The sequence below is a fragment of the Mus caroli genome, chromosome 5, assembly GCF_900094665.2.
Source record: "Mus caroli chromosome 5, CAROLI_EIJ_v1.1, whole genome shotgun sequence".
Lineage (NCBI taxonomy): Eukaryota > Metazoa > Chordata > Mammalia > Rodentia > Muridae > Mus > Mus caroli.
In genome coordinates, this window is record NC_034574.1 from 27748559 (window position 1) to 27769175 (window position 20617).

A 20617-nucleotide genomic window follows, 5' to 3' on the forward strand; every position below is an offset into this window, starting at 1 on the left:
AGAGAGAGAGAGAGAGAGAGACTGACATTTTGTTTTTCATGTGTTTTGCCTGAATGCATGTATGTGAACCATGTGCCCAAAGAAAGCATCAGATCCCCTGGACCTGGAGCTATGAAATCTGTGAGTTGCTATGTAGGTGCTATGAACCAAACCCAGGTCTTCCATAAGAGTAGCAAGTGCTCCTAACTGCTGAGCCCTCTCTTCAGTCTACTGATTTTTAGTTTTATGTATGTGTGTTGGGGGGTATGCAAGTGTGAGATCTGATGATTTCAAAAGATGCCTGGGAGCGGGAGTTAGAGGTGGGTCACATAATGTGGATGCTGGGAACCACAGGGTACGTCCTTACCTGCTGAGCCATCTCTCCAGTCTCTAGGTTAATTAAAAAGCAGAAATAAAAGCTGTCAAAGTCATTGAAACACTTAACCAGAGCACTGCCTCCAGCTTCACCCTGGTGCTCACCACCTTCTCAGAGTTCCAGACACTCTCAACTTACTTGTCTGCCGTCCTTTAGCTAATGTGTTATTAATTAGCATACATTAGTTAGGCACAATATGGACTTCATTATTGTGGGAAAATTCTGCTAATCAAGGTTGAAGTCTACCATTGAACAGATAGCCTTCTGGGGCTTACCAACTAATGGGGGACTCCCTTCTCCCTTCTCTGTCCTTGTCTGGGGAATTCTAAGCTCCCACATATGCCTCTAACTAAGAATCCATGTAGCCTTGATTAGATAACAGGATGAATTTCCTTTCTCCTGATAAGAACCTGTTCAGCTAGCACCTGAGATTCCTGAAACGCTTCCCCATGCAAATGAGGCATCTCAGTACCCTAAGCACCAGCTAATGACCTTCGTCCATCCTGGATGTTCCTACCCTCAGTACCCAAAACTTTATAAGCCTTGGATCACCCTAAGTTGATCTACCTACTGTTAGCTGGTTCTGAACTCACAGGCTTCCAGGATGGGGAGACCCCACACATCATGATATTTTCACACATGTATACACTTTGATAATATACCCCCCGAATGATCTCTCTTGTCCCCCTCCCAGTCCCGGCATTATTTTCTAACTAGTCACCTTTTTGCCTCCCCTCCTCTTTGAGGCAGAGGTAAGCCAGTATTAACTGGAGCTACTTACAGAAGCACGATGGGGAGGAACTTAGCATACTATAATAAGAATCTAACCCAGCCAAGCATGGTGGCGCACACCTTTAATCCTAGCACTTGGAAGGCAGAGGCAGGCAAATCTCTTTTTACATAGCAAGTTCCAGGTCACCCAGAAGTGCATAGTGAGACCCTTAATAACTGTCTCCAGTGGAGGGGTGGCTAAAGCAAAACTAACAGCAGCAGCAAAAAACCCAGGACAATATTCCTGCTTTTTATTGCTGGTGTTCAGGTTGTTTGTCTGTCTTCTGTGTGCACACGGGTCTATATTTTTGGTGTGTCTGCAAGCTTTGTTGTACACGTAGGAGGCATGATGGAAACGGGTCAAGCTTAGTCAAATGTATGAATGATGACAGCCATCACATGCATGCTCTGTCTCCTGTGATCATGTGAGCCTTCTGTGCTCTGTGTTTATTGATTTTGTTCTTGCTTTCTCTGCTGCTGTCAGCTGCCAGCCATCACTGCTAACACTGCTTGCTATGGCTGCTTTGATGGCCAGAGCTCAGAATTTATCTCTGGTATTTCTCATCACTAGAGTCAGTTTATGAGAGCTAGGATTTGAAAACACTGCTTCTTTAATAAGGCATTAAAGCTATGCTTCCATGCATTCATATATAAGAATGTACCTCTGGCTACAGCTGAACTTCTTACACCCAAATAACCTTCGGCTCACCTATACTGTCTTCTCTCCTCAACACCTGTCCCACCTTCTAACATACCAGGGTCTCCAAACACTCCCTTCCAGAGGATGTCACACTTACCTTCCAGCCATACATACCCACATCTCAACACTCCACACTGACTCAGGTTGCTTATGCGACTGCCCTAAGGTGTGTACAATCATTTGTTTCTGCTAGCTTCTCTTCAGCCACCTCGTCCTTCCGTCTGCTCTAGCATCTGCCCCTCCTTGCCTGCTGGATAAGCGGTCCTCTCTGTCTCCTGGAGCCACACTATGTAGGCAACTCTCTAGTTAAGACAATTCCCTCAATCTTTGGAACCCTCCCTATGTCCAAGCCTTTTCCATGGACTTAGATTTTATTCAAGTCTCACTGTTACTACAAACAGCTTGACCTCAGTACAGTCCAATGACCAAAATTGGCATGCTTGAGTTTCAAATTCTCCTGGTAACAACTTTTGCCACTTTTGCACAAACAAATGATCCAAAAATCTCTTATATTTATACTTGCTCTGCTCTACACTTCTAAAGGTCTCTGATCTCTAAGGGTTTTCAATTTTCCACCCTTGAAAACCTTCTATTCCTAAGAATTCTCTGTGCTCCACTCTTCAGAAATCTTTTAAGACTATTATAAACAGTCTTTACCTCAGCATCAGTAAGTTCAGTGGGTGCGGTTTGATACCTGTCCAAAGTTCTCACCTCCCCAACATCTCCCTGTTTGGAAAACACGGATCCTCTCTGTCACTCCGTCTTGTTTCAGACCTTAACCTCCACTTACCACCTACGGAATAACACTGCCTGGCCACTTTGAAGAATACTGATTTTGTGTACCTTCTGGGTCAATCTCATGACCACCATCTGTGGCCTTGCCCATTGGTCTATTAAATATCAATACCACCCCTTCTTTTCTCCAGTATCACAGACCACCTTAGCTCCTCAGGAACATACATGATGGGACATTGGATTCCTCAATCTGCAGTACTACCCTAATCTACAGCACTGCCACCCAGCCCCTACGGCCAAAAGTTTACAATGTCTCAATTCTCATCAGCATTCAAGCTGACTACTACCTATCCACTGAGTAGTCTGGGACCTGTGCCCTGGTGTTCCTTTTTCCAAAATGAGGAGCGATACCTGGTGGAGAATGCTTGCTGATTCCTATCACAGCATTTATATGGGCACAGCAAGCTATTCAGGGCCTACCTTTATGTCCTGGGCATAAGTACTAGCATCACCACTGGAACAGAGGCACTGGCTACTTCCCTAGATATTTACCATCAATTTTGCTTTCAGTTCGTCCAGGATCTCTAGTGGTGGCTCAGAATTTACCCCCCAGGGGCAGACTCACTGTTGGCAGCAATACTACAAAACTAGCAAGGATTAGTTACTAACAGCAGAGGGAGACGGTCTTTATGTCTTCTTCACAGAGGAATGTTGCTTTCATGTCAATCCAGAACACCAAACAGATTTCCAAAAACTTAAGAACCTGCTCAACTCCTCTGCCCAGTGGATCACTGATAGTCCAATATAGATTGGATGCTACCCTTCTTAATCCCCTCTCCTGCATTTCCTTCTTTCCTTCCTTCCTTCCTTCCTTCCTTCCTTCCTTCCTTCCTTCCTTCCTTCTCTTTCTCTTTCTCTCTCTCTCTCTCTCTCTCTCTTTCAGATTTATTTATTTTATATATGAGTACACTGTAGATGTCTTCAGACACACCAGAAAAGGGCATAAGATCTCACTGCAGATGGTTGTGAGCCACCATGTGGTTGCTGGGAATTGAACTCAGGACCTCTGGAAGAGCAGCTAGTGCTATTAACCTCTGAACCATCTCTCCAGCCCTCTCCTCTATTTTTCCCCCTCTATTTCTTTTCTTTTTTTATGGGGGGGGGGTTTCAAGATAGGGTTTCTCTGTGTAGCCCTGGCTGTCCTGGAACTCACTCTGTAGACCAGGCTGGCCTCGAACTCAGAAATCCNCCTGCCTCTGCCTCCCAAGTGCTGGGATTAAAGGCGTGCGCCGCCACCGCCTGGCTCCCTCTATTTCTTAATGGAGGCATCCTGCCTTATAAAGTTCTTGTCTATATTTCTTCAACAATAGATTCAAAAGATTTTAACCAGAATTTTGATCAATTGCTATTACAGGATAACTAGCCCCTAGCTACAGAGCCAGAGGCCTTCAACTCCTAATTATCCTCTGGAGGTGAAGATCAAGTTTGCTCCAAGGACTTCAACACCCCCATTCAGCAGGTAGTAGTCTAGTGATATCTCCTGCTTTCTCAATGAGATTTCTTATCAATAATAAACAAAAAAGGGGGGAAAGTAAACTCCTCATGGTGCAGGTGGCCATGCCATGCCCTCCCAGACTATAATGGCCATAGCCACCATTTCCAACCCACTCCAGATACAGAAGGCCAAACTCTGTCCCATAGAGAAAAAAAAATGCCCATGATCAGGCCACAGAATACCACCAATCCCTGATGCTGCTCCAAAATCAGCCCATAAAATCACACCAATCCCAGGCCACCCTGGAAAGGGCCCCCCAACCCACACACCCTATATAAAGCCTGCTTGCTGCTCAGGTCTTTCCCAGTATATCTTTTCTGGTGGGTTGTTGTGAGGTGTGACTTGGACTGCCTGGACACCTTCCTATCAGAGCTGTAACACACTAGCAATCAACCCTGGCTCCTTGTACATGCCAGAGTATCCCAGAGCTACATTCCCATTGCGTGGACTTCCTAACCTCCAAATATGAATCACAGATTATGGAGAGCAAAATGTAAGGGGTGAACAGCAGAAAACACTGAAACAAACTTTCAGAATAAAACACAGACACCAAAGGAGAGGAGGACCAAGATGTAGCTTAGCAGCACACTATCTGTGCAGTCTCACAAGGCCCTGCCTTTGACAACACTGCAATGAACAAACCCCTCCTGCACCATGAAAGAAACATTGAACACAAGAGTTGGGAAAGGCTGCTACTCTGTGGTATAACACCTGCCAGCATGCACAGCCAGCCTGTGTTTAACTCCATCCAGCATACAACAAAACCATTCTAACACCTGGCTCCATCTACAATCTTCCTGGCTGCTTTATACCTGATTCATGTTTTGGTCCATCTGTATTCCCTGGAGTGTTTACTACATTCTCTATTGGCTCCTATAGCCTGAGGTCTTTTCAGATTTGATCACTGTTACTTCCATGGTAGAACTGTGTCTCCCTTTCATTTATCGTACTGTCAGTTGTTAACAAAAGCTAAGCTAACATCCCTTTAACATTTTTTTTTTTTTTTAATTTGAGACAGGGTACCACTATTTAGTCCAGGCTATCCTCAAACTCACAAATCCCCTGCCTCAAGTTCTCCCAAGAATCTATATTACAGGTACATGCCTCCTTACCCAGCTTCTTTAAACTAAAAAATGTTTTGTTGTTGTTGTTGCTAAAACAGAATTTGTCTAAGTAAAGTTAGCAACACTTCTTCTGTGGGCATAAAGGGAGGAAGACTGACTTGTGGTTAGCTGGTATCATGGTACCCCTGCAAGGGCCACAGACTTCCAGATCTACAAACCATTGGGGAAATGTGCTAGATCAGTGGTTCTCAACCTTTGGACCAATACTCCATCAGGGGTCATGCAATCCTTTTACAGGGGTCAAACAGCAGATATCCTAAATATCAGATATTTACACTATGATTTGTAACAGTAGCAAAATTACAGTTAGGAAGTAGTAATGAAATAATTTTATAGTTGGGGTTCACCACACATGAGAAACTGTGTTAGTCACTGCACTAGGAAGGCTAAAAATATTATGCTAGATATTGCCTCAACTCTCAGCCTAACCTTTAAGGTCATACACCTATGAAAATGTACGACCATAGATCTGTGGTGCATAGATCTGCTGTAGTCCTTTTTGAGGGGAACAGCTAAGGTCATTGCTTCTCACTCAGTAACAGACTTGCATCCTTCCTAAGAATGTATGGTCTGTGACAATTCTCCTTTAAGAGGATCGTCTTTCAATTAACTTTGTAATTATTGCGTGTGTGTATAATGTGTGTAAGGGCATGTGTGGTTATAGAATGCACCTGAAGGTCAGAGAACAACTTTATGTAGTCAGTTTCCTCCTTCCATCTTAACATGGGGCCCAGGAGTAAAAATCAAGTCATTGGGTTGGCCTGCCAAATACTTTACCCACTGGGCCACCTCACTCATCCAGGAGTTCATGTCTTTTCCCATTTGTTTTTATTTTATTTATTTTTACGAATGTCTGAGTGTATGTATATGTACCAGAAACATGCAGGAGCCCGTGGAGCCCAGCAGAGGGCATCAGATAGTCTAGAACTGGAGTTACAGGTGGTTGTGAGCCACCACGTGGGTACTGGGGATGCAACCTGGACCCCCTGGAAGAGCAGCCACTGCTCTAACTGCTGAGCCACTTTTCTAATCCCCTATTTACTTTTTGAGGCAGTGATTCATATATAACAGCCTGGTCTTGAACTTGGTACATACCCCAGGCTGACATCAAATGCCTGCCCTCTATCACTGAAGCGATAGAATTATTAAGCATGAACCAATATATCCAGCCCATTTATATTTTTGCATCCCTAAGAGAATACATAGATATCCCTCTACTCTAAATAAACCTCCATTATATTGGGGGGGGGGAATCATTCAGCTATGAAATATCTTAAATGCAAGAATTAGCTACAAATTGGGAAAGCACGACCTATTTCAGACTATTGCCAATAGAATTATTTTTTTGGCTCAGAGATTAAGAGCACCAGAGTCCTGAGTTCAATTCCCAGTGGTTACATGGTGGCTCACAACCATCTGTAATGGGATCTGATGCCCTTTTCTGGTGTGTCTAAAGCTACAGTGTATTCATATAAATAAATAATATAATAAAAGGAATTATTTTTAAAAAAAAAATCCTTGAACATCCTTATGAACTAGGATGTGAGACATGATCTCTTCCCATATACAGATCACAATTATAATTGCTACATTCACCCCCCCAAAATGCAACACCATCCCCTGCTGCAGTCAACCCACAGCATCGTTATATACTCATTCTCTGTGTCTTTGCTGAAGTCCTGGGTCAAGGACTGTAAACAGTGAAAGGCCGTGTGGTTCCACACTTCTAAAGTCTCAACAGAAACTAAATGAAACTAACAGAAGTTAAATGAAAGTCAAGGGTGTTTTTTCAGGTCCTCTCAGGAACTGGCAAAGTCTTGGGACATTTTTTGTGGAACCACAACTTCCCAATTTGAGAAAGGTCACAGGTTAGGATTCCAGCCACTGATATTGTTCGAGGCTACACAGATGACATCCTTGGCACCAGGCTGCTGCAGGTGGACTGTCAGAGATGGTGCAGATCTGAGCTGGAATCCACCTCAAACACTCAGATGATGGTGTCATTCCCACAGCTGATGCTAGGACCCCAGAGAGAGGACATCAATATCATAAACGGTTTGGGGACAGAACCCCTACAACATGCAGACAGATTTCCCACTGAAGGAAGCCAGAGCCATGTCATCCTTGTTTGTGTCCTAGGAGGTAGGGGCACTAAACACACTGTATTAAAGTAGGATGCCAGGCACTGGACAGTGGCGTTACAGGCTGAGGTCTACACAGTGAATTCCTGGTCCTCGAGGGTAGGAAGCACAAGAGACTCAGTTGTCCTTTTCCTGGTAGAGCTTTACTGTGTCATCAAAGCTGGCAGAAGCTAAAACCTCCTCACTTAAATGGCAGACTATCTTGTGGATGGGAGCTGAGGATGCTAACACGTCCTCTTCATTAATTTCCAGATCCATATGCTCTTAGCTGGGGGTGGCCAAGAGGTTGCCAGTGCGGCCCAGCCACTTGACCTCATTCTCGTGACCATCAGTTTAGAGTTGCTCTTGCAAAGGATTCCCACAAAGTATGTAACCATGTACAAATCCAGTTCTGGAGCACCCGACACTCTCTTATGACCTATTTGGATACTAGGCCTGCATGTATATACATAGATATATGCAGCTAAAACATTAATACATATAAAATAAATAAATTTTTAAAAATGGTTACACAGAGTCATCTTGCTCTGCCAAACGCAAGCAGAACAAGAGCTGGCAGACGCCATAATTACCACAGGGGCCAGGCTCCTTCTATACAGGCCTGCAGGAGAGGGCAGACTCGCACATCTTGCCCTCACTCCTGGTGATTCAGATGCAGATTCCATGGCTGGCAGTGTGGGATCCGGGCTGCCCAGGTCCAGGTGTGCTGGGATGCAGCTCACGTGCACCAGGGAGCTTATCATCACTCAGCAGATGCGGGTGAGGAGGTGTTGGGCACTGTTCTGTCAGAGCATGAGGTGAAGTCACTAACTAACCAACCCCAGAGCATTATAAACTGGACCCTCAGCTTAAGGATTGCACAGCCGTTCCTGGTAGCCACAAAAGTGGCTGAACTTCTCAGAGTTCTTCCCTTTCACTTGCTGCCAGGGCCTGGAGGGCACTGTTCTTTAGTGCTGTCCTGGTTGGTGGGGAGGGAGAAACATACATGTTCAATTTTGGTTCGCATCTACTTTATGCTGTTTTTTTGTTTTGTTTTGTTTTAAAAGAGAAAGCCAATTTACTCCTGAAATTCATAATGTACACCAGGCCAGCCTTGAACTCACATAAATCACACTGACTCTAGAGTTCTGGGACTAAAGGCATGTGTTACTATGCCCAACAATGTGCATTTATTTTGAGTTTTTGTTTCTTTCACGTCTCCTCTGTAACCTCTTCTGCTGGCTTAGGAATCATTAGCCCTTGTCACATCCGCTTTGTGCCACATTGGCTTCCCTAAGTTCAGTGGTTCATCTCCAATACTCTGCTCCCCTGGATATGTTCAGTGATCAACTGATGTTGGCATTGTTATCTGCGTTTTTAAGTTCACAAAGTAAAAATGCAGGACTCCTTTCAGACTGCTAACCCAGGTTCCAGTGCTAACTACTTGGTCTGAGTAACCTACCAGCTTTCCCAGTTATGGGAGAATGGCACACATTACTTCCTTTCTTGTGAAGCTGGGTTCCCACTGTGTGCCTGAGACTCTGTCTCTCTAGAGTGGCAACTTGAAAATGTGTATTTTTAAATTGTGTGTGTCTCTCTGAGTCTGTGTATATGAACGGCATGCATGCAAGAGTCTGGGGAGGTCAGAAGAGGCATTAGATCCCTTGAAACTGGAGTTACAGATGGTTGGGGGCACCTTATGGGTGCTAGGAACTGAACCTCTCAGAGCTGAGATTAAAGGGGTGCACTACTGTCTGTTCCAGGCCACAGTGGGAATTTCTGATACTATTTGTTTTGTGGTTGATAAAAGATCAAGAGAATACCAAGACTAAAATCTTGGGTGAAAATGGCGTTGATATTCCGTTGAAGAGATGAAATCTGTGTTGTTGGGTTTTTTTGTTTGTTTTTGTTTTTTAAATTTCCCATGAACCTAGACATAATCCAGAAGAGACACTCTCTATCGATAAAATGCCTCTAGATGATAGGCCTATAGACAAGTCAGTACATGAGCATGCACACATGCCCTACCCACATCTGAAGCATAGGGTTGGTCTCAATATGTATCTTTGATTATTCTTGCTATGCAGACCAGGATGGCCTCCCAACTGCCAAGATTAAAGATGTACCTTACCACGTGCAGCCTCATTTTATTCTTTTAAGTGGATGTTCTATAAATCATTTAACCACATTTGTGTTTTCCTTCTTTTTATTTTATTTTATTATTATTATTATTTGACACAGGGTTTCTCTGTGTATAGCCCTGGCTGTCCTGAAACTCTCACTCTGTAGAACAGGCTGGCCTTGAACTCAGTGATCCATCTATCCCCAGTTCAGGGATTAAATGTGTGTGACACCACCTCCTGGATCTTATACTATGATTTTTACTTATGCTTTGTTTTGTTTTGTTCGTAACCAGGGTCTCACTATTGAGTTCTGGGATTAAAGATAAGCCCAGATCTTTTTTTTTTTTTTTAATTTTAAGATTTATTTATTTTATTTGAGTACACTGTAGCTGAATTCAAACATACCAGAAGAGGGCATCAGATCCCATTTCAGTTGGTTGTGAGCCACCATGTGGTTGCTGGGAATTGAACTCAGAACCTCTGGAAGAGCAGTCCATGCTCTTAACCACTGAGCCATCTCTCCAGCCCCACAAACCCAGCTCTTATACATCATTTCTGATGTAAGGTCTCCCTTATTGTTTCTATGCTAAGTCAGGAAGGTTCTGGTGAATCATCCCATCCCTTAGCCCACCTTGTAGACTTGAGACACTGTATTCAGGTTTCTATTAGACAAACATATACACACCTGACTGGCTTCTCCCACTTTTAAGAGAAGGGTCTCAACTGTGTAGGCCAAGTATGCCTGGAATTCACTAACCTGCCACAGCTTCCGGAGTGCTGGGGTTGCCAACCTGTACCACTGCAACCTAATTTACTATTTTCATTTTGTGTTTTGTAGAGACAGGATCTCATATAGTCCCAGTCGATGCAAAGTTCCTATGGAGGATATGGTAGCCTTTTCTGATCCTTCTATCTCCACCTTCTTTTCTTTTTTTTTTCCTTTCTCTTTTTCTTTTTCGTTCTTCAAGACAGGGTTTCTTTGTGTAGCCTTGGCTATCCTGGAACTCACGATGTAGACCAGGATGGCCTCAAACTCAGAAATCTGAGTGCTGGGATTAAAGGTGTACACCACCACTGCCCGGCTTCTGCCTCCACCTTCTAAGTGGCAGGGTTACTGATGTAAGCCACCAAGCTTGGCTTCAACACTTCTTTATTTTCATGCAATTTATTTTTTAGCTTTATATTATGACTTACAAATTTCTATTATAGTTAGCCCATTCCAAACGGAAATTTCTTATGGTTTCTTCAAACATTCCTAAGTTTACAGTAAAATCTGATTAGTAGAGAATATGTTTAGGATAAGGCAATAAACACATCTTTATTATTCTTAAAATGGCTCGTATTCTAATGGCAATTAAGGGCACAGATTCCCACCACTGATCTGAGAAGACACTCACCATACTCTTTTTTTTTTTTTTGGTTTTTTGAGACAGGGTTTCTCTGTGTAGCCCTGGCTGTCCTGGAACTCACTTTGTAGACCAGGCTGGCCTCGAACTCAGAAATCCGCCTGCCTCTGCCTCCCGAGTGCTGGGATTAAAGGCGTGCGCCACCACGCCCGGCTTTCATTATACTCTTAATCACCCTATGAACTGGTATTCACTTTCAATTTCTATTCTATTTTACCAATATCTGTATTTATGTTCTGGCTTATTTTTGAGATTTTATATTTCAAATTTCTGATATTAGTATTCTTATTTATTTTAAAAATTTCCTCTTAGCTAGACATAGTAGCACATGGTTTTAATCCCAGCACTCGGGAGGCAGAAGCAGGGGAATGTCTTCAAGTTCAAAGGCTGCTTAGTCTACAGAGCAACCTAGGACAACCAGGCCTACAAAGAGAGATCATGTCTCAAAAAAACCCCACAAAACAATTTTTTTCTTGGTTATTACTGTTTTGTGTTTTACACAGCATTGCATCAGAACACATACATTTAATTTATTCAATCTTTTCAATAATTTCATTTTAAAGATTTTTATTTTATGTGTATGAACATTTTGCCTACATGCAAAACAGGGAAGAATAGAGAAATAATTTCACATACCTACTGTAATCAAACTAATTGTCAACACAGTTGACAAGGGCACACAGCATAGAAAGGGAAGGGTCTTTAAGAGGAGCTGGGAAAACTGACTCCATGTGTAAATAAATCAAGCTGCCTTTTTTCCTATGTAAGACTCAACTCAAAATGGACTGAGACTCTAAACAGGGAGAGAGGTCAGTAATAGAACAACACTTTTCCTGTAAGGTCTGGGTTTGATTCCTGATACAATAGATCTAACCATGTGGGAACCAGTTTTCTCCTAGCTGCCTTCTGAATAGGAGGCACAACTGTCAGCTCCTCCTGTACCACGCCTGCCTAAACACCGCCATGCTTCCTGCCATAAAAATGGACAAGACCTCTGAACCAGTAAGCCAGCCCCAATTGAATGGTGTCCTTTATAAAGTTGCTGTGGTCGTGGTGTCTGTTCACAGCAGTAAACCCTAACTAAGACACATACCAAACTGTTTTTTCTTTTGGTATGATTTTATTTTTTCTTCCCCCTTTTACATTAATTGCAATTTTTAACTTTTCATTATTGAGAAACAATTTTATTTTGCCTTTTCTCCTGTAAAGTTTTTCCTTAACTCTTTGCTCCCTAACATCCTGTGTGTCCCCCACCACCATCCCACCCCCGCTTAACTGGGTTCTTCTCTGTTCACTCCTTTCTCCGTCCCTTTCTTTCCTCTCAACCCTTTACTGTTCCCACACTTGGTCCACGGGCCAGCATGGTCTGTAGGAGCTTGGGCATTTTCAGTTGCATGGGTATTAGTGACACATTACTGGAATGAGAGGACTGTAAATCCCTCTGTACCTCATACAGTGTAATGGTACTATTGCTACAACACTTGGGTTCTCTTTGATGACTGCTACTAATGACTAAGCCTTAAAGAGCAGGCTGCTCACTAAGATACCCTTGGAAACTAGAGGCTTATAAATCAACAGATATACAAACTTCAATACAAAAGTGGAAGAAATACAAAATAACACAACAACATGACTCATCCAAAAGATCTGAACTCCTCAGTTACTGACTTCAAAGTTACTGGCCAGGCTAAAATGCCAGAAGAACATTTCAAATATTTTCCAGCAAAACTCAGCAATGGACTGAATTAGCAGGGAAAGCAGTTGTTACAATGCCTGACACCTTCAGGTCGAGCCCATGCTGCACACGGGAGAAGGATAAAACCAACTTGCAAAGTTGTCCTTTGACCTCCACATAATAATTCATGATGTACACATTTGGACTCAGCCATGCACATTCTTGCACATGTGCATCAACAAACACACATGCATGCACTGACAATAATAACCACAAAAATCAGCAGTATGGATGAAAAAACTGGCAACTTCGAAGAAGAATTCAGCAAGGAAACTAAGTTAAAAACAGCAGCAGCTTTGAATCCCAGAACTAAAGCGGCACATCTCTGTGAGGCTGACCTAAAGAGTGGATTTAAGGTCAGCCGAGGCTTCACAGTGAGACTGTCACAGAATACAAAAAACAGGGAGGGACTAGAGATGGTTCAGGGGCTAAAAACATTTGCAACTCTTGCAAAGACCTAGGTTCATTTCATAGAATCCACATGGAAGTTCCTAATTACCGGCTCCAAGGGATCTGACACTCTCTTCGGGTGCCCAAGAGCAACCGTGCTCCTGTGCGTGCACTCTCCTCACAACCCCGTACACGTGATTGTAAAAAGTGAGCTTTGTTAAAGAAGCAAGCTCGATAGAGAGAAGTTGGCAAGGAAAAGTTCAATGAATCAAATAATAAACAGTATGATAGCATCAATAACAGGCTTAACCAAGCAGAGGAAAGATTACCAGAGATGGAGAAAAAAAAGAGTCGTAACTACATTCAGCCGGGCGTGGGGGCGCATGCCTTTAATCCCAGCACTTGGGAGGCAGAGGCAGGTGCATTTCTGAATTCGAGGCCAGCCTGGTCTACAAAGTGAGTTCCAGGACAACCAAGGCTATATAGAGATTGTCTCACAAAACCAAATCAACAAATAAAAACCCACAAACCAACCAACAAACAAAAAACCTAAAAATGACAAAAGCAAACATGACCACAATGTTCAAGAACTTTGAGATACAATTAAGAGACAAATTAAAAAATCTATGAGATAAAAAGAGATGGAAAAAAAACCACTAACATCAATGAAAACACAACATAATCTGTCCAAATTTTGTTTTGTTTTGTTTTTTAAGACAGGGTTTCTCTGTGTAGCCCTGGCTGTCGTCCTGGAACTCACTCTGTAGACCAGGCTGGCCTCAAACTCAGAAATCCGCCTGCCTCTGCCTCCCAAGTGCTGGGGTTAAAGGCGTGCACCACCATGCCTGGCCAATCTGTCCAAATTTGAAGAGACTTTGAAATATAAGAGGCATTTAGAACTCCAAATAGGCCCAACCAGAGAAGATCCTCTCTGGTGCATATTAACACATCATAGTCAAGATGTTAAAACTACAAAGTCAAAAGGCAGAAGAGATGGCTCAGTGGTTATGAACACTGGCTGCTCTTGCAGAGGACCCAGGTTTGACTGCCAGCACCCACATGTCATCTCAACCCATTTGTAACTCCAGACTTAGGAGATCCTGTGCCCTCTTCTGGCCTCTTTGGACAACTGGCACAAACATAGTGCACAAACGCAAATGAAGACAAAACATCCACACAAATAAACCATATTTTCATTTGTTTTTTAGACAGGGTTTTTCCTGTATCCTTGGCGGTCCTGGAACTCAGTTTGTAGAACAGGCTGGCATAGAATTCAGAGATCTGCCTGCCTTAGCATCCTGCATCCTGGGATTAAAGGCGAATGCCACCAATGTCCACCTAAAGTCCTTTGATCTAATTTCTTTCTCTAATCTACAATCAGAATGATTTTTCCCCCAAAAAAGGTTTCTTTGGCTATCCTGGAACTTGTTCTCTCTACCAGGCAGGCCTTGAACTAACAGAGATCCTCCTGCCTCTGCTTTCTGAGTGTATACACCACTGCCACCCTGCTGAAAACAATTTTTTAAAGGATGGAAATTAAAAAGAAAAAGAAAAAGAAAAGAAAGAAAAAAAGTGGAAATTCTAAACAAATGAAAACTAAAAACAAGTTGGTATAGTTATTGTGGTGTCTGATAAAGTGGACCTCTATCAAAATGAGGCAGAGGAGATAAAAAAACTGTAAATTAATAAGGAACAAGTCATCAAGAAGATGTAATAAGGAGTCCTGGCTGACCTGCCTAGGAAATTACCCATCTTTCCCAACTCTAGAAAGCATGAAAGCCACTCCATACAGGAATCCTTTGGATAGAGGAGATGAGAAAGACGTATGTTGTCTGCTGGTTCAGACTCCTACAAGCAAGGAACCCAAGGCCCTTCCTGACACCACAGGACACTCTAGCCCAACATCCAAGAGCTGCTGGGATTCCATCTGGCTCATAGCAGTCAAATATCTATTTCTTTTTTTTTTTTTTTTAATTTATTATATGTAAGTGCACTGTAGCTGTCTTCAGACACTCCAGAAGAGGGCGCCAGATCTTGTTACGGATGGTTGTGAGCCACCATGTGGTTGCTGGGATTTGAACTCTGGACCTTTGGAAGAGCAGTCGGGTGCTCTTACCCACTGAGCCATCTCACCAGCCCCAAATATCTATTTCTATTAGACTGCCAAGGATAGGGGATTGTAGAAAAGGAATCAACACCAGATGGAGGGAGACCAATAACCTTCTTAAAAGTCCACAGGACTGGGGGCTGGTGAGATGGCTCAGAGGGTAAGAACACTGACTGCTCTTCCAAAGGTTCTGAGTTCAACTCCCAGCAACCACATGGTGGCTCACAACCATCTGTAATGGGATCTGATGACCTCTTCTGGTGTGTCTGAAGACAGCTACAGTGTACTTACATATAATAAATAAATTAAAAAAAAAAAAAAAAAAGTCCACAGGACCAAACTAGGCACTTGCTCCCAGATTGGCAGGCCTTGCCCAACAGACTTGAGCACACTAATTGGCTACACCTCTCCTGAATGTTGTAAGTGGTTTCGAGTGTCCTTGTTGAACTTCACTGGGACATTGGGTCAGCCAACTTGAAATGCAAAATTCAAACTATAAAAGGACTCAGAAATCAAAAGATCGCTTAGGTTCCACCATGTTCTAAGGAAAGGGTGCCGGAGGGAAGACTTTATCAAAGACAGGTAAGAAGCATGATGTGAGCAGACAGGGAGGGAGAGGCAGCGTCTATTCCAGTTATAGCAACACGGTGGGGAGAGAACATCAAAATTAACAACGAAATCCTTTATAGGAAACAAAAAAAAAAAAATCCCATCCCAGCACTCAGGAAGCAGAGCTGGAGAATTTCTGTGAATTCAGGGCCAGCCTGGTTTAAAGGACAACAAATGCAGCGGGGAAGGAGAATCTTTGCACTGCTTGTCAAAGGGCCAACTCTTGCAGCAAACATGGGAATCAGTGCAACACTGAAATAGAAATGCCATATGTCAGGGGCTGGAGAGATAGCTTGTTTGTTAAGCACTGATTGTTCTTCCAGAGAACCCAGGTTCAATCCCATTACCTACATGTCAGCTCACAACTCTCTGAAACTCCAGTTCTAGGGGATCTGGCACTCTCACACAGACATGCAAGCAAACCTCCAATGTCGATAAAAATAGATCTTAGCAGACAATAAAAAATAAATAAATAAATGTCATATGTCCAACTATAGGACTTTCAGATACATACATGCAATGTGTCTAAGTTAAAACACCACAAATACTTGTACATCTATGTTTAATGCTGTACTACTTAGAATAGCTAAGAAATAGAACTAGCCTATATGTCCATTAACATACTAAAGAAAATATTGTGTATACACACATGAATTTTATTCATTTGTAAATTAAAATGAAATTATGTATTATATATGCACATATGCATATACATGTGTGCATATATATGTATATATACATATATATGAGTGTATATATATATGTGTGTGTGTGTGTATATATATATATATATATATATATATATATATATATATATGGGATTCATTGCACAAAATAAACACTGCGTTTTCCCTCATATACAGAACACACACTTAAAATTATTACATGTGTATAAAAAAAAAAACCAACAAAACAGGATCATGAGGGAGGATGAGATCTTGAGGAAATCAGGAAATGTGTGGGTACCTGTGGATAATGAAATATGAAAACTGAAGCAGGCGCTTCCTGGGGAGTAAGAGAACCTGCTGGGTGTGCAAGGAAGGGAACAAGTAAGAGCAAAGTTTAAAGAAAAGAATATACAAAGATGCCATGATAAGATATCATGTATACAAATCCAAGATTAACAACAAATAGAAAAAAGAAAAATACTGCCTGCAGGTGACGGTGGCACACTCCTTTAGTCCCAGCACTGAGAAGCAGGCAGATCTCTCTACGTTTGAGGCCAGCCTGGACTTACAATGTGAGTTCTAGGACAGCCAGAGGTACACAGAAAAACCCTGTCTCAAAAAACCAAAAGAAAGAGAAAAAAGGAAAAATACAAAAAAGCACAAAACCAAACAAAGCAAAGTGAAACAAACAAGCCTGTGTGTTCCCAGCAATGCTTTTAGATTAGAGGCACAAGACAGAAGGAGAGCCACACTGAAACCTACTTTCCATTGGATGTGGGGCATCTGAGACACGCAAAGCATTTCTAGAGGTGATCACACAAAGGGTAGTCAGTAAAGTACATGATAGTGGAGTACAGCTCAAAGGCAGCTCCCAGGCTTCCACACTCAAAGCCTTCTACTCAGTCTCCAGCACAGTAAGAGGAGGAAGGGAGAGAGAATATATAGTATATTTTAAGACATACTAGAATATATATTATATTTTAAGACATACTACTTACTTGTAATCTCAGCATTTAGAGGCTAAGACAGAAGGGTGATGGGTTCAAGGCCAGCCTGGGCTATACTGTGAGGACAGGCTTTGGCAAGCGCTGCTCTCACTGGGCACTTTCTTGGCCCACAGACTCAGAGTTCGAGAGGTTAATTGATTTAAGTTACTTAAGGGAGCGAGTGAAAACCATACCAGAACTCTGAACCAGAAGTCTGGAAAACTGATGGTGACCTTGAACTCTTCCCTCCTTCCCACCTCCGGATTGCTGGGATCACAGGAGTACAACACGCTAGTCACCTTCAAAAGTATATTGATGTGGGGCTGTGGGTGTAGGGGGAAAGGGTGGAGGGAGAGAGCCTGCTTCCAGCCAGAGTTCCTGTGCTCTGGGCAGGCGGATGCGTAAGGACTGCCGGACGCTTTCAACTCGGCCCCGGGCGGGCATCTGGCTGTGTAAAGCCACTGACCCCACACAGTGGGGGGTGGACAAGGGCAGCCCCCAATACCAGGTTCTCAGTCTCTGGCATCCCACACCTGATATAGCAGAGGAGCTGAGAACTGAATAGGGGTCCCGTGGATATGGGAAGAGGGCAGAGGGAGAGAGGTTGCCACGTAGGTGAGTGTCTTTAGTCTAGTCTGGGACTGGAGCACAGGAAAGCCTTCTGACAGAAGATTAGGCACAGCTCGTTAGGAGAAAGCCTATCCCATCATCCAAGCACAGAGGGCCTTGATGAACAGAGACAGTCTATGGTTTTAGAGGTCTACTGTAGAAAGGCAGGGGGAAAGAGAAAAGGTAGAAAGAGAGAGAGAGACCGGCCATGGCCAAGAAAAGAAAATGGGGAAAAGAAGAGAGAGAAGAAAAGGCTATTAAGAAAGCTTAGGGAGGGAGAGAGAGAGAGAGAGAGAGAGAGAGAGAGGTGGGGCCAAGCAGCCCCTCTTATAGTGGGCTTGTTATCTTGTTGTTGCTAGGTAACTGGGAGTAGTATAGCCTGAAGGCCAGAAGCTTGAGACATTGTCTACAACTGCTAGCCACATGCTTCTCCTATTGGGGGACTGTGGGGGGCAGTAATAGGAGCCAAGGTTCAGGAGACACGAGGGAACGCCTTCCATCCCATATAGGCGGGAATTAGCACCCATCAGATTCTACCGGGGTTCAGACCTCAACTCGACTGGAGACCAGACTGTCTGTGTATAGCCCATTGCCCCACATATTGGGGGGAATATGGCTCAGAAGTTAAAAACACCATAACATAAATACATCTTCAGTTCCAGGAGATCTAATGCCATGAAAATGGCCTTCAAGGGCACCAGGCACGCACATACATACACGCAGGGAAACACACATACAAATAAAATCAATAAACCTAAATGATTTTTTAAAAAATAAACTGGTTTTTTGGTTTGCGTGTGTGACTTTTTTTGTTGTTTTTAAGACTGGGTTTCATCAGGTAACTCTGCTTGCACTTACTCGCTCCCCCTCCCCCACCTTCCTTCTCCTCTGAGAGAGAACCTTACCCAGGATGCTTTGTATTCACTCTGTACCCAAAGCTGGTCTGAAAGAGCAACTACCCCTGCCTTGGCCTCTCAAAGCTCAAAGACTGGATTCCTACTGGAGTTTAAACTACGATTATGCACATGTAGTATCTAGCACAAGGAGTACAATAAAAAAGATTAATGTATTAGAAATCTTGCACGTAATTATATAGCCATATAACCAATGAATTCTTGGGATAAATTCCTAGAAGAACACATCTCTGATTATATGACAGCGACTTTAAGGACAAGTATGCTTTGCCTAGCAATTTTCCCCGAGAGCAAACCCAGTTTGTATTAGAGAAGCTCACCTTTTGGGCCGAGGCAGGCCCATTGGGGTAAGGTCGGGATCTGGTTTAGGGATAATTTTCCGGATGTGGATCTGTGAGACTTTCTTTGGTCTCTTCTCTGGCTCAGCCTGTTTTTAAAGGTTAAGAACAAAGATAGGCAAGATGTAAGACATTTAAATAAAGCTGTTACACTCAAAACAGTGCCCCCTCAGTTTGCAGAGAAGCCTAAAAAGTAGCTAAAGACAAGTTTCCCCTTCCTACCCTGGCTTTATCTTCTGTCACTGCCCTTCATCTATTAAAACAGAGTTGAAAGTTCCAAGTGAGATAATCAACAGGTGATGTTGTAAGACTGAAGGACACTATCATTTATTGTCTTTCAATGCACCAAGGATCTTAGGGCCAAGTCTCTCTCTATAAACGCTCTTTAATGCTGTTGCTGAGAAAAAAGGGATCTGGAAAACAATACAGATAACTCAGTTCTGCATGGCAGAGCAGGAAGAGAGCTGGAAACCAGTAAAGAGAGAACAGTAGGACCCCAACTCTGAAAACAAACCAAAATGAAGGTTAACAATCCCCATAAAAATCCACCATATCATTTCTTCAATAAGGCCAGGCCAAGCAGAAAAGCTCCTCCCTCAGTGTGCTCAGACACTGAGCTAAGGCTAGTGAGTCAAGTCTGTACCTACCATGTGATGGGAGTCAACGGGAACCCCACTGGCACCCGCACCCCGGGACTCTGCACTTACCTCTTTCTGCTGTGCAGGGCTGCTCTGTGGTCGGGGGCAGGCTGCTGACACACCATCCAGCTCATCATAGCCAGGAGCCGCCGCGAGCTCAGAGGCAGAGAGCAGCAGCGTGCTGACAGCGGCTTCTGTTACCAAGCAAGACTTTGGCAACAAGGCAGGAAACACAGGCTCTAGCCTAGCACCATGGAGACAGAATGAAGATAAAACCTGTATGAGGCTTGCTTTCTACTTCTAGCAGGTTTGTTCGTTTGGTTGGTTTTGAGACAGGGTTTCTCTGTGGAGCCACACCTGCCCTGGAACTTGCTGTGAGAACCAGGCTGGTCTCGAACTCACAATCTGCCAGCCGGGCATGGTGGCGCATGCCTTTAATCCCAGTACTAGGGAGGCAGAGGCAGGCAAATTTCTGAGTTTGAGGCCAGCCTGGTCTACAAATTGAGTTCCAGGACATCCAGGGCTACACAGAGAAACTCTGCCTCGAAAATCCAAAAAAAAAAAAAAAAAAAAAGGCATGCGCCACCAGTGTCTGGTAGCAAGCAGGCATTTTTATGTAGGTTTTGTTTTTTTTTTTTTTAGATTTATTTATTTATTATATGTAAGTACACTGTAGCTATCCTCAGACACTCCAGAAGAGGGCGCCAGATCTCGTTACGGATGGTTGTGAGCCA

At 43.3% G+C, this 20617-nt stretch overlaps 1 protein-coding gene across 1 annotated transcript in view; it reads right to left on the minus strand.

Moving 5' to 3' along the window:
• Positions 1-20617, minus strand: part of Prr14l (proline rich 14 like) — a 290921-nt gene that overhangs the window by 237239 nt on the left and 33065 nt on the right. The window contains 2 exon segments of the mRNA XM_029477407.1: positions 19228-19334; positions 19953-20127. Of these exon segments, the coding sequence (XP_029333267.1) occupies positions 19228-19334; positions 19953-20127 (282 nt within the window).